We start from the raw sequence: 14186 nt of genomic DNA, 5'->3' as shown, positions 1-14186 counted from the left end.
GCAGAAACACTCAGGGATGAGAGGGCAGGGGAGGGGAGGCACGTGTTAATAGAGGTGCAGGTGGGGCAGAAAAATCTGCTCTGGCCACAGCTGGACAGGCCAGATCTGGACAGGTCAGTGATGCCCAGCCCAGAGCAATGACACAGCTCTGCTGGGGTCTGCCAGCACATGGAAGTGTTCAAACACAGACTGAGTTTAACAGAATTACTGGAGAATTCATCAGGGATGATGGCTGGAGATCTCTCTCTCACTCAAGGTCTGCTGCCCTGGCACATACATGTCCTTGAGCAGTGCTGGGATAGGCTCTGGGAGCCTTGGACAGGTCCTTGTGCTGGAAGTGAAGTCACTGCCCAGTTCTCCCAGTTCTCCTGTCACTGGTGCCAGCTGCAGGAGCCCTTTAATTGATGGACACCTGCAGGACTGTTAAAGGGAATCCACCCCAAGATGGTGCTTGTCTTCCACACAAAATCCATCTCAAGTCAGTAATACTAAAACTCTCCAAATACATTTATTTATCACCAATGAAAATACTGTACAATGGCCCAAGAAAGGGGTGGGAAAAGGCAAGGTACTAAGTCTGGCTTTCATCAATGTCCTTGTCAGGATCCATGGCTGCAGCTTCGCTCTCCTGCTGCTGTTTCTTCCAGAGCTTTGCCATAGCCAGGAGTTTGAGGTTGGGCTGATTGGCAGTGTCTTCTGGGAAAATGTAATCATAGTACTCCTCCCATCCAGCATCAGACTAGAGAGAAAGATACCACAAAGTGAGTTTAATTTGCATGGTAACGTTGGCTATTAGAAGGTGCTTCTAACAAGAAAGAGAAATTAGAGTGTCACTATAGGACATGAAAAAATGTGTTCTCAAGGTGAAAAAAGGGAAGTTTAATTTCTGACTCTAACATTTATACATTTCCAAAAGTGACAGTGGATTGGAGGGTGAAAGTGCCACCTCTCCAATGACACTGGACAAACCAACAGTCCATCAAATTTCTCCTCTTCTATAAAATGAGAGGAATAGCAGATTTGTCTTTACAAACAAGCTGTGGGTCTGCTGGTAGACAAAACTAGCACTGGGAGATAAAAGAAACAATGGGAAGGATTCCACTGATTGATGAATGGAAAAAGATATTTGCTTTTACAAATAAACTTCAGGTTTGCTGAAAAACGAAAGTAGACATTGAGAGATGAAAGAAACAATGGGGAAGAAAAACCCCTAAATTCCATAAGAATTAAAAACTAAAAGGGAGGGTTATACATTAGAGGGAAATCTTTGGGATCAGGCGTATCAGGAAGTCTGCACCTCTCAAGTACCTCAGCCAATGGGGAAAGAGAGAAAGGTAATGTGGCCAGGAAATTGGGATAAAAAGGAGGCTGCATCCTCCAAAAATTCAAGAGATCCCAGGGGAATGCCCCATGGCCTCTCCCTTTTATTCAAATAAAGCCAGAAAGGACTCCTCTGTCTCCTTTTTGGACATAAACCTCTGGTGTTTGTGGATTAATTTTCCTAACAAAAACACTAAGTTCTTTACAGAAAGTGTGTGAGAAAGTTTGTTACAAGAATGTAAACATCAGAAGGCTTAGAAAATCTTAAAAATCAAGGTGACATTAGAGAAATAACAGAAAATTAAAGCCCGTGTTTGCACATGGGCACAAAGCCACCGAGGGCTCATGGCCACTACTGCCATCATTTTTCCTTACCCCGTCTTCAGCCTGCAGCTTCCTCCTCTTCTTTATTTTCTCAGGCATCAGTTTATCTATCCTCTCCTTGGTGGCATCAGTGCCAAACTCCTCCTCGAAGCTCCTCCAGGACTCGAGCAGCATGACCCTCTCCTCCTTCTCCTCGCAGCTGCGCATGGCCTTGTTGGCCTCCTCGTAGATCTGCCGGCAGCGCTGCAGCCGCTCGTCCTGCCCCGCCGACAGCTCAAACTGCGCCAGGCTGATCCACACCTGCGGGCACGGCACACAGACACAGCTCCAGCCTCTGCTCTGCGCCACCACACACAGGGCAGAGGCTGGAAACAACAAAGCAGCAAAGAAAAATAATAAAAAAAGCAAAGATCAACGCCAGCAGGTGCGCAGAAAATCATTTTTTCCACACAAGATTCACCCCACTTCAGCAGGACTCTGTGACGGTGTTCACAGGGGTCCCAGGATGAGGGAAGAGATGAGGATCTGACTCCATGTTTCAGAAGGCTGATTTATTACTTTATGATATATATTATATTAAAGCTATACTAAAAGAATAAAAGAAAGGATTTCATCAGAAGGCTACCTAAGAATAGAAATAGAAGGAATGATAACACAGGCTTGTGTCTTGGACAGAAAGTCCAAGCCAGCTGGACTGTGATTGGCCATTAATTAGAAACAACCAACATGGGCCAATCAAAGATGCACCTGTTGCATTCCACAGCAGCAGATAACCAATGTTTACATTTTGTTCCTGAGGCCTCTCAGCTTCTCAGGAGAAAAAATCTTAAGGAAAGGATTTTTCATAACAGATGTCTGTGACAGGACATAGCATCCATGTAAGGTATGTGTGTGGATGCCATGGGACAGAGAGAAAAATAGCAAGAGTTTCTCACAGGGGCTTGTGAGAACTTTTAGGGAGTTGTAAGGATGTGGTAACTTGTTAAATATGAACAATCTGCAGGTAGTGTTCTTCTACTTCATATTTCTGTTCTCCTCAAGGATGGAGTATGAGGAAGGTGTTTTTGTTAGTTAGCCAATCAAACAGAATCTATCATATCCCTCTATAAAAACCACGTGGTTCTCTTGAATAAAGCCTTCTTTTTCTACAATACTGCCTCTCACCTGTTCCTGTGTCATTCTCAGCACAAGAGTGACACATGTGGATCAATTTCTTGTGGCTGTTTCAAGACATGAGAATTGTGTGTGAATTTTGTCAATGACAGCACCAAGCAACACTGGAAAAATCAGTTTTCCTTGCAATGTTTTAGCAATCAAAGCTGCTCAGCAAAGAGGGTTGCTTGGAAAAGCTTCTTTTATCTGAGATAGGCCTGTTGTATGGAATTCAGGAACTTCCCTCCCCCCTTCATGAGTCTGAACCTGGGCTGATGTGAGCTCAGGCAGCTCAGGCTTTCCCTGTCCTGGGTGACCACACGCACCTTGACGTGCTGTGTGCGCTGCAGCAGCCGCCGGTAAAGGTTCCTGGTCTTCTCATACTCCTCTTGCTCAATCTCAAAGTCAATGTAGGATTTCCACAGCACCTGCAACAGAGAAGCCTTTCGTCATATCCATTCCTTAGCACACTGGCAGGGGAAAATACAGATAAAGGCAAAATTTCCCTGAGAAAATGTCACCATCATATTTTCAAAATCCCTTTGCCAGGATTTCTTCTCCTGGGAAGCTGAGAAGCCTCAGAGAAAAATGAAAACAATAACTATCTGATTGCTTCTCCTGTGTTTTGCTGCTTTGGAATGTGGTTTGGACATTGTTTACCAACTGGTCATAGTTTCATTGGCTTCATGTGAATTGTTTTAACTTAATGACCAATTATGGTCAGGCTGTGTCGAGACTCTGAGGAGAGAGTCAGGAGATTCATTATTATCTTTCAGTCTTCTTTAAGTATCCTTTCTCTAATCTTTAGTATAGTTTAGTATAGCATTTTTTTACATAATATAGTATCAAAAAATAATAAATGAGCCTTCTAAGAACAGGGAGTCAGATTCAATCATTCCTCCCAACGATGGGGAACTCTCAAAATACCACAAGAAAAGGTTCAGGGATCAGGGTGTTTGGTAGCACAGCCTGGGATTAGGGCTGAGCAGCACCAAAGCTGGTGCCCATCAACCACTCAGCTTTCACTTCATCTTTCATCTGGTGGATTATTGACATCGAGAGGAATAGGGATTTGTCTTTACAAACAAGCTGTGGGTCTGCTGGTAGACAAAACTAGCATTGGGAGATAAAAGAAACAATAGGAAGGATTCCACTGATTGATGAATGGAAAAAGACATTTGCTTTTACAAATAAACTTCAGGTTTGCTGATAAACAAAATGAGACATTGAAAGATGAAAGAAACAATGGGGAAGAAAAACCCCTAAATTCCATAAAATTAAAAGTTATACATTAGAGAGAAACCTTTGGTATCATGCGTATTGGGGAGTCTGCACCTCTCAAGTACCTCAGCCAATGGGGAAAGAGAGAAGGGAAATGTGGCTCGGAAATTGGGATAAAAAGGGAGGCTGCCTCCTCCAAAATTTTGAGAGATCCCAGGGGAATGCCCATGGCCTCTCCCTTTATTCAAATAAAGTAAAAGGACTCCTCTGTCTCCTTTTTGGACATAAATCTCTGGTGTTTGTGGATTAATTTTCCTAATAACACGTTCATCAGCCACACTGAGCAATAAATACCTTAAATCTGTCCCTCCCTGCTCACCTCAGGCATGTCCAGCCGGGGCTGGCCAATAGCCAGCTCATAGATGGCCCTGGCACGGTCAATGTCCCCAAGGATGGTCTCCAGCTCAGCAAATTTAATCCAGGACGTGCAGTTCTCCGGTGCAAACTCCAGGAATTTTTCATACAACTTTCGGCAACGGTCAAATTCACGCAGCTGTAACTCCAGCTCAATGTAGCCTTTGAACAGTTTGTTTTTCGGGCATTTACCTATGGATGTCCCCTGTTGTGCATAAAAAAAAAACAAACAACAAAAAACAAAACTCTTAGTGATCTTGCAAGAAAATAAAACCCCCACTCGATTTGCTAAGTGTTTGAACTACAATTTTGTTTTTTTGCACAGTACCAGTCTGTACCAGCCTGCCAGGTAAGCAGTTTCGAATCCTCTCAAAAAACAAATGATACCAAACAAACTGTGGCCCCACACTGTTCCTCCTGGCACAGAGAATTGCTGGACAGGTGGAGAATAATGTCTTTACAAAGCACTTTCTTTCTGTCAGCTCAGTCTCTGAAGAAAGCTGTCTGTCCTGAGCCAAGCTGTGAGAGGCAATTCTGCATTCTTAGTCTGGGAAACTCTTAAAACAAGAGTTAAGAATGGGCTCTACCTGAGACAGGCTGTAGTGAACTTGGCCTTGGAGTCACTTCTATAGACAAGTATTGTTTACTAAGCAATGTGGCTTCTGCTCCTTCAAGCCAATGCGAGGCAATTTGAGACAGAATTCCCTTACCACAGTTCTCCTGCACAATGTTCCTATATGTTTAGTGCCTTGGAATTTATGAAAAATGGAGGAAACCACCACTTGGGATTATCAGTTTGGCCACTGTTATAGGCCTCCAGTTCTGCAGATGTCACTGGAATTTCAGAATATGTTCAGTTCTTCTCCATGTGCCCTCCAACACTGTTTGGGTGGAAACCCCATCAATTTGCTCTTGAAAGTCAAACCACCCCAACTGCTACCAACACTGGTTTTCTCTCAAAATGCCTGATGCTATCCCTGAGTTTACAAAGAACATCTGAACTGAAAGGAAAGGAAGTTTTTTCGTTTCAAAAGATGCCATTTCTTGCTGCCCCATCACATCCTGCTGTCCCCTCGTGCTGATACTCAGACTGAACCTGCTCAGCAGCTCCTGAGCCTGCCTGAAGTCCCTGTGATTGCTTTTGTCAGCAGCTGGGACTGGCACACAGCTTGGCCGGTCCTCCTAATTTCCTAGAGGCAAACCTCCCATTCATCTACAACGCTTTTTAAAACACAATTGTTAGAACAAGTATCCCTGCAAGCCATCAGCAGCAGCTAAGAACTTGTAAGAGCACTGAGCTGATGTGGGTGCTCTGCATTCAGAGCAGCACTTTGTGCTTCTGCCCGGGGCTAATTCATCAGAACAAGCTACATTTCTTTTTAAATCATACATGACAGTAAATGCTGGCCCCTGCAGACTTCTTGGATGCTTTATTTTAAGTGGATTAAATCAGCAATTTAAAAAGGACAATTTAAGATCTTTTAATGCCGTTCCAGTGTTACTATTAGTTAGTGAAGTCAATTATGGCTCTGACAAAAGCTTACCAAAGCCCTTCTGGCAAGGGGGAGGTTCTTCTGTCGAATTTCAAACTGTGCATACAGCAGCCACATTTTAGCAAATGTAAACTGGAAGAAAAAGAACAAAGTGCTATTTAGGCTGGAAAGTCAGTATATAACACTGTACATGTTGCTTAAAAAAGTAAGCATTCTGTCTATACAGGATATGACTGCTACTGCAGGTAATCTCCTTTGATCTCAGTGTTTTCCTGCTGAAAGGTTTAGGGTTCATCATCTAAAATAGGACAATATATTGGGGTGAAAGCAAAAATGGCCAGGACAGAATTCTTTTAAACCGCAGAAAATAGTTTTTTAACCAATCATCAACTGGCAAAACATAAGCTATTGCTGAATCAATTATTAGCTAATCAGGTCTTGATAACTAGAGATTAATCTGACACTCAGATGACACAATAAATGACAAACTAGAAAAAGAACACGAACAAGGATTTTCTGACATTCCAAGGCAATGCAGTTGTAAGGCATATTTTAGTTAAAGTTCACAAGCAAAAAAAAAAACCAAAAAAACAGAAAACCCCAATCAATCGGCCTTGAAGACCGATTGTAATGGGGAAGACAGACCTAAAAGCTGTTTTGTCAAACAGCTGTCTCAGGGGTGAGGCCACTGGGTGCTATAAAAGGTGTTAACCCAGTTAAGCAGAGCCTCAAGTGCCCTACAAGGGTGTGAGCAGCTACAAACGATCCTGCCTGAGGAGAAATGCAAGCAAGCAAAATCTCTATGGTCTTCCCCATTTTCTGACTATGGGCAGAGTCATCTTCTTAAGGTTTACTTAGCAACTACTTAGTAATTTGAAAATACTGGAAAAACTCTTGTGTCTCATGTGTGTGAGGGCATCCTGACGTGACATCAGTGCTTGCCCTGCAGTTTCCCTCTGTGATGCAAATTACAGACATCTTGCACTCTAGCTTGAAAACCATTTTGGAAGGTGGAGGTTTTGAGAAACTGGAAGGGATACTTGAAGATTTAAGCAAAGTCTCCATGAACCCACAATCCAGCCGTTTGGAGCTGCTTACACCCCTGAATATAACGGGGGAAGAGAACTAAAGGATCTTATCTAGGGCATTTTAACACAAAACTCAAGCCAGACTGATGGAGGAGCCATACCTTCTTGTGAGGCAGGAGCTCAAGGCATGCCTGGTACACCTGTCTGGTTCTCTCTGCATCCTGTAAGAAGAGGCAGCATGTAAAACACTTTGTTAATCAGCTGACATCATGCTGGATTTGAATCTTGCAGTGACTGCAAAACTGCAGAACAGTATCTAAGTCAAGCTGGTTAGAATCAGCGAATCAGCAATGCTTATCTACTTAGTGTGCACAATTCAAAGGTGGTAGCTTCTGAATCAACACGACTCACCTTTCAAAGCAAGGTTCAGTGCTTGGAAGCTGGCAATAAAACAAGGAGTGTCCCGGTTGTGGGAGGAAAAATAAGTATTTTCCTTTAACAGACACTGAACAGGTTTTCTGTAGTAAAAGCAACTCTAATGTTCCAATAAATACTTGCATAGCCTCTGAGGTCACAATAGCAACAACGTGGCTGCTTCACAAACAGTTTTTGTTAATTATAAAACTATTTCACAAGTTCAGGTAACAGTCTGCCATGGGCAGCTCAGCCAGGGCCACCAGAAATCCCCACTCCTGCTTTTGTTATCAGCGTGTTTCTGAATGAATTGGGGTAAAACAAGTTTGTTTTTTCCCCTCTGTGACAGATGAGTGAGGCAATGATTGACTCTCACAATTAATGGACAAATATCATGTATATAGGTTAAGAAAAGTTTATAGATTTATAATTAGGCTGTACCCCCTCATGTGGCTATCAATGGACAGCTGGAGTTGGGACATCAGGGAGGGCTGGCTTGTCACTATGGTGACATCTGACCCCTAATCAGGAGTTGAGGAAGAGATCTCCACCACTGGACAGTGAAGAAGGGGTAGCTGGACAGAACTTTGGGAGGGGTTAAAGGGTTAAAAGGGAAAAACTTCCATTGTGTGGGTGAGCACATGGCAGGGAAAATCTTTTGCTCCCAGTGCCCTAACCTTTTTTCTTTATTCAGTCTTCTGTTGTATTTTTGATAAGGTTTAATAAACCTTCCTAAACTCTAAAAAGTGAGTAGCTATTTCTCACACCTCCCTTACACAGGAGAGAAAACTGGAAGAGGAAAAATTCTCTGTATTTAAACAGTAAATCCTGTAACACGCTACACAAAACTAGCAACACAGACAATACTTAGCTCTGGGTTTTCCTATTAAAATACCAGCAGCTATTTCCTATAAGGAACGGGAAACCCCGAATTGTCACTACTTGCCTTTGCCTCCAGCTCCTCATAGAGAGCATAGTTAATCCAGAGGTAGATGTACCTCTTCCAGTGGCGTTTCTCCTGGATGGGGGGCACGTTGGCAATGGCTCTCTCGTACACCTCCCGCACGGTCTCGGCGTCCGTGTCGCTCTCCACCAGCCGCAGGTAATCGAACCACGCGTCGTAGTTGTGGGGGTTTGCCTTCCAGAGGCAGGGGACAGGGGCAACAGCAAACAAACTGCAGTCACTAAAACGATCAGAGCCTCATCGTTTACTTAGATAAATAAATTCCCCTTTTAATTTCCCCTTTAAAATGCATCACTGGAATATTAATGAAAACTGTCAGTCTTGGGGATGCTGATGGTGGAGCATTTGGGTTATAAGTGACTTTGCTTTGAATTTTGTTGTTACTTTCACCTCAGCATTGTCTCAATAAAGGCAACCCAAGTGTGAGAAGGGACGAGGAGTGATGAAATGCTTTTGGGTTTTATAAGTGACCTTGCTTAAAATTTTGTTTTCATTTTGCCCTCAGCATTGTCTCAATGAAGGCGATCCAAGTAAAGTGTGAGAAGGGAGGAGGAGTGATGAAATGTGCAATGTGGACTGAACAGCAGACAGGTGTGTTAAAAATAGGTTAGAAACTGTTGTAAAATAGGTGGTAATTGTTAAGCATGTACTATTAGTTTGGTTATGGTAAAAGAGGTTAATAGGGTAGTTATAAGAAATACAGTACTCGACGTACTGTATTACACCTAAGTGCATCACTCCCCAAGCAAACTGAGCCAGCCTGGACAGAACTGTGATGGGCCAATCAAGTGCTTAAAACCTTCATGTAAATGAAGGATCCAAAAAGAAATCAATCCACAGGGACAAAAAACAGGATAAAAAGACCCAGAGAAGCAGTGCAGCTCCATCTGGGAATTGGGGCCATCGCTGCTGAGCAGCCCCAGTGCTGGTGCTGCAGCATCCTCAACGGGAACACTTCTGCTTGGCCCATGGGCCCCCTTGCTTTAGGCCTTTCTTTTTATTATAATAAATGCTGAAATCATTTTAGTACTGGGAGTATGTTCCTGTTTTCAACAGGTGCGGCACAGGTGTTTTCTCACAAAAAGGTTTTTATGCACAGGTGAGGTGTCCTGTAATGGCCATTCCCTAACTTAAGTAGTAACTACAAGCTAAACTGCATTATCCTTAAAGGTACCAAGCCTTGAGTTCAATCCATAACCCTCACCTGCACAATCTAGATTAGAAAGCAGAAACAAAAAAAGCAGTGAATGCAGATATCATTCTCTGCCCCAGGGATGGGATTCTGGCTCTAAAATGAGCATTCCCTTGGTGGTTTTTTTTGGACTGAGTTTCAAGGGTAACTTGAAACTCATCAGCCTTGATGTCACAAAATACTTGTGTCCCTTAAGCACCAGCTGGCTGTACAGTGAGCCTGGAGGGTACCTGTCCCACATACCTTCACTTCCTCCTCATACTGGAATCTCCTCTTGCTGACAATGATGTCTTCAATTCCCCTCCTGTCTCCAAACTTCTTCTCAAAGATGGTGTAATTCTTGAAGAGATTCTGGGCATCCTGCTTTGGAATTCTATCCAAGGCATACTTGTAGATGACTCTCACTCTTTCAAACTGAAAATATTAAATATAATTAGAAAAATATTTACAAAGCAGGTTTTGTCTTCCCTGACAGTTTTTCAATGAGCTTTTGGGAATACTTAATAAAATATAGAACTGTGGAACATCCTAAGGTAAGCAATTGTTTTAGAACAGGACTAAAACAGATCTCCCTGAAGAGTAAACTTTGAGGGGGAAAAAATAAACCTGAAAATGCCAGCCCCCATCATCTCTTATTCATTTACAGGTTAAGAATATTTAAACCAATTTAAGAGGCTGTGGTTTGGGGTCCACAGAATGTCTTCAATTTCATAACAGCCTGGGAACCTTAGAGACTGTGAAAAACATCTGGACTAATCCAGTTTTCTATCATGCAGGCCCACAACCTCTCAGAACCTCTCCAGTCTGAGGATACAAGTTCGAGCCAATGCTGTTGGTCTTGGGCTTGTCAGATCCCCCTTAGAGCACATTTTATTGATGTCACCAAAGGCAACTAGAGGTGAGCAAAAAACCAAAAACTGGCCCCCTAATTCAGACTGCAGTCACGAGGTGCTGGGAACTGCAAGTATTGCAGTGAAGGTTAAATGCCTTTGATACTCAAGCAGAAACAGAGGCACGACTCAGATGAAGACCTTACCTCTTTCTGGTTCTCCTCAAACTTGGCAAAGGCCACGTACAAGTGCTCATCCATGTGCTCCTCCCCGAAGAACTCCACTGCCCTCTCGTACACCTTCCTGGCGTGGGCAAAGTAGCTGTGCTTCTCCTCGAAGCGCGCGTACTTGATCCAGTTCTTCACCTCGGGGTGAACCAGGACAAGTGCAGCTCTTGTTAAGGAAACAGCTCTGCCTGAGTGGCACATCCCCTGCTGGGCTCTTCCCAGGGTCATCTCCCAGCATGGCACACATATGGGAATAAGCTGGGAAGAAGACACTGACAGGTATAAGCATGCAAAAGGTTTTGTGCCTTACTGTGAAGTTATAAAGAGATAAGGGTCAGTGTGACTGTTCACAGGAGTCTCAGGATGAGGGAAGAGATGAGGATCTGACTCCATGTTTCAGAAGGCTGATTTATTATTTTATGATATATATTACATTAAAACTATACTAAAAGAATAGAAGAAAAGATTTCATCAGAAAGCTAGCTACGAATAGAATAGCAAAGAATGAATAACAAAGGTTCTGTATTGGACTCTCTGTCCGAGCCAGCTAACTGTGATTGGCCATTAATTAGAAACAACCAACATGAGCTAATCACAGATCCACCTGCTGCATTCCACAGCAGCAGATAATCAATGTTTACATTTTGTTCCTGAGGCCTCTCAGCTTCTCAGGAGGAAAAATCCTAAGGAAAGGATTTTTAAATAAAAGATTAAAAATCTGCGACAGGTCAGGGAAAATCTGAGGAGAAACCCAAAACAAAGGATGGCTACAAAAGCTGGGTGCATGAGCAGTGCAGTTGAACAGACACTGTTGTGGCAGGACCAGCAGCCACTGCACTGCATCTGGAGGCTTTCCCTAAACATGCTTTTAACACCTCCTGCTGGCTCCCAGGGTGGTGGCTCATTCCCAGCACACCGCATGGAAAAGGAGTACAGTGACAGAATACTTGGGAAGGAAATACAGAATGGAGAGCTTAACCCTGGCTCTGGAAAGGATATATCTCTCGTAAATGCTTCGTGCTCTGTCCACCTCCTTGTATCTGAGCTCGAAGTTGATGTAGGAATGCCAGGCTTGCTCCTCTGGCTGCCACTCCATCCACCGCTCAAACACCTGGCGTGAGCCAGCGACGTTCCCCAGCATCTCCTCCATGTACGTGTACTTGTACCTGGGCAAAGCAGATGCAGTTTCTGCAATCCCCTGGTGAACTCATCCACTCAGGGATTTCTGCAGTGCATCCCCGAGCTCTCCTCACCCCAGAAATGCCTGTAAGCACAGCAGTGACTGGCAGCACCCAGGCACACCAACACCATTCTCTCCCAAGGCTCTCGCCACCTAAAAAGTACAAAACCTTTCCAAAACTTTAGCCTTCCTCCATTTTTTTCCAGACTAGCCTGAAGACTTGGAGAAGCAGGATAATCTGCATAACCCCAGGGGGTTCTTTGGGGCTAGAAGGGGATCTCACTGCTCAGCCACGGTACCAGAACTGGTTCACCCTGGGCAGGGTGGTGATGGCCCGGTCCCAGATGTTCCTGGCGTGGTTGACCTGGCGGTTCTTCATCTCCATCTCGGCATATTTCAGCCAGAGGGTGACGTTCCTGTAGTCCACGTCCAGGGCACGCTCGTAAATGGAACGGGCTCTGGAAAACAGGAGCACAGGGCAGGTAAAATGTGCCTCCCAGGCTTTGGTGTGGGTCTAAAAAAGGTTTGTAAGAGATGCCTGCAGCTGCATCATCATTACCTCTGGATTTCCTTCAGGCTTTCCTCCCATTGTGCATACTTTATCCAGTTACTGATAACAGTCCTGTTCTTTCTAATGTTATCTTCAAAAGTCTGAGGAGAAAGTTACATCTGTAAGTCAGAAATCCTTCTGCAGACCCCATTCACATCAAAAAAGGCTTATTATATATAACCATTTGGAATATGCTTGCTTTGCTTAGGCATTTTCAAAGCAAAAAGCCAAGCAAAACCATGGGTAAACCTGCACAAGCAAAGCAATTATTTCAAAAGAAGATTTATAATTCAGCATACCTGTAATGTTATTTACTTTGTTCATGTTTTTATAGGGGCTGGTGATGAAGAAAACACCTATTAATTGTGTAAGTATCACAATTGTGTAAGTAAGTTTCAGTGTTCTGAACATAGACATGGGGGAGATGTTGCTTACTACCAGATTTTGTCGAGCAACACATCTGTGAATTGCAGGTTCTGCTAAAGAATAACATGAAAAGGGGGTTTTAAAGAATTGGTGTTTACCTTGAAAGTCCACAAGGAATACGGACTACATCTTGTCTAATTAAAAACAGTGGAATTGTAGTGCCTAATGTGAGTGTCGAGATTAAACCAGTTTGTTTGTTTTTTACTGTACCTTCCTCTTCCGGAGTTTATAGTCATTTAGCTCTTCAACATCTGTGATCTTCTGCTGCGGAGGCGGTGGGAGAAGCTCGAGTTCCCTCTCCTTTGCCTCTCGCAGAAGCTGCTCCGCTGTGATCTGAACTTCGGCGGGTGCTTTGTTTTTCACCTGCAAGGCAAATACAAGCGGGTGCTCAGCTCACCTTTCCCAACTCAGCACCGAGACCATCAACTTCCTCCGGCGCCTCGCTACGCGCGGTGCCCGCCGCGAACGGGGCCAGAGCCCGCCGGGACGGGATGGCCCGGTGCGAGTGGGGATCGAGGGGGATGGAGGGGAATCGAGGGGTCCCGGGGGATCCCTGCCGCCCACCTTGGCCACTTTGGGGATGCGCTGCTTCCCCGCCGCCGTGGACGCCATCTTGCCACCGCTGTGCGCGCAGGCCCCGCCCCGGCGCCCCTGACCTCACGCAGCACCGCCCATGCGTCGTTGCCGGGGTAACGGCGACGCGTCCCCGGGCGGCGACGGCAGCGGCGGCGGCGGGACTGTCCATTCCGTCCGTGGGGCCACCTGTTCGGCCTGTCTCGTCCGTGGGCTCGTCTGTTCCATCTGTCCGGTCTTTCCTGTTCTTGGGACGCTCTGTGGCCGCTTCGCTCCGTGCCGGGCACAGGGCAGGTGAGTTCCCGGCGCTCCGTGGGGCGCCCCCTGGCGGCTCGGCGGTGTGGGTCTGTCCGCGTGCGGGGGCGTGGCCCGCCTGCCTGAGGGGGTCGCTCGCGCCCGGGGCTCCGTGAGGCCGCCTCGGGGGGTGTCCATGGACAGCCCCGGGTGTCCAGCCTCGGTGTCCAGCCCCCGGTGTATAGCCCCCGGTGTATAGCCCTCGGTATCCCGCCCTCGGTATTCCGCCCTCTGTGTCTAGCCCCCGGTGTCCAGTCCCCGCCCAACTCCGCGGTACCGCCCCCGGTCCGGCCCCGCCCCGCCCCGCGCCACCGGCGGTGCCCCTTTAAGAGCCGCCCGTCATCAGCCTTCAATAGCTCTGCAGCGCTTTCCCCAGGTATGTGTGTATGCGGTGCGTTCTGGGCTACAAACTCCAAAAAAGCCCGTGTGGAATCTTATTTGTGCTTCGAGAAAGTGTTTGTGTGAGCAGGAGGGAGGGAACTGCTCTGAGTTCGGGAGGGGACCGCCCTCCTCTGCTCGTTCTGCTGGCTGTCGCCGGGATCCTGCTCCGCGGGACGAGGGCAGGAGCTGCTGTAGGAACAGCA

At 45.6% G+C, this 14186-nt stretch overlaps 2 protein-coding genes across 2 annotated transcripts in view; one reads left to right on the top strand and one right to left on the bottom strand.

Annotated features, from left to right (window-relative positions):
• Positions 1-486: 486 nt before the first annotated feature.
• On the bottom strand, positions 487-13375 carry CRNKL1 (crooked neck pre-mRNA splicing factor 1). The gene is made up of 14 exons (XM_030945191.1): positions 13300-13375; positions 12946-13098; positions 12319-12410; positions 12059-12217; positions 11579-11745; positions 10559-10737; positions 9766-9936; positions 8313-8504; positions 7114-7173; positions 5976-6056; positions 4397-4636; positions 3123-3224; positions 1696-1944; positions 487-739 (listed from the first exon to the last, which is right to left on the bottom strand). Exons 1-14 carry the CDS (start codon positions 13345-13347, stop codon positions 572-574), a joined length of 2061 nt encoding a protein of 686 aa, XP_030801051.1. The 5' UTR covers positions 13348-13375; the 3' UTR covers positions 487-571.
• Positions 13376-13492: 117 nt separating this feature from the next.
• The window catches only part of CFAP61 (cilia and flagella associated protein 61), a 91061-nt gene continuing 90367 nt past the window's right edge, over positions 13493-14186 (top strand). Inside the window, exon 1 of the mRNA XM_030946484.1 lies at positions 13493-13602. The gene's annotated coding sequence lies outside the window, so the exon portion shown is untranslated. The remainder of the gene's footprint in view (positions 13603-14186) is intronic.

The sequence above is a fragment of the Camarhynchus parvulus genome, chromosome 3 (assembly GCF_901933205.1).
Source record: "Camarhynchus parvulus chromosome 3, STF_HiC, whole genome shotgun sequence".
NCBI lineage: Eukaryota > Metazoa > Chordata > Aves > Passeriformes > Thraupidae > Camarhynchus > Camarhynchus parvulus.
This window is presented reverse-complemented; position numbering and strand designations above follow the sequence as displayed.

Excerpts from the sequence above, each read along its gene's own strand:
- CRNKL1 (XM_030945191.1), bottom strand. The coding sequence starts at position 13,347 with ATGGCGTCCACGGCGGCGGGGAAGCAGCGCATCCCCAAAGTGGCCAAG. Across the intron at positions 4,637-5,975 it reads CCCTTGCCAGAAGGGCTTTG|GGGACATCCATAGGTAAATG; the intron begins GTAAGCTTTTGT and ends TATGCACAACAG. Across the intron at positions 3,225-4,396 it reads CCCGGCTGGACATGCCTGAG|GTGCTGTGGAAATCCTACAT; the intron begins GTGAGCAGGGAG and ends TCTCTGTTGCAG.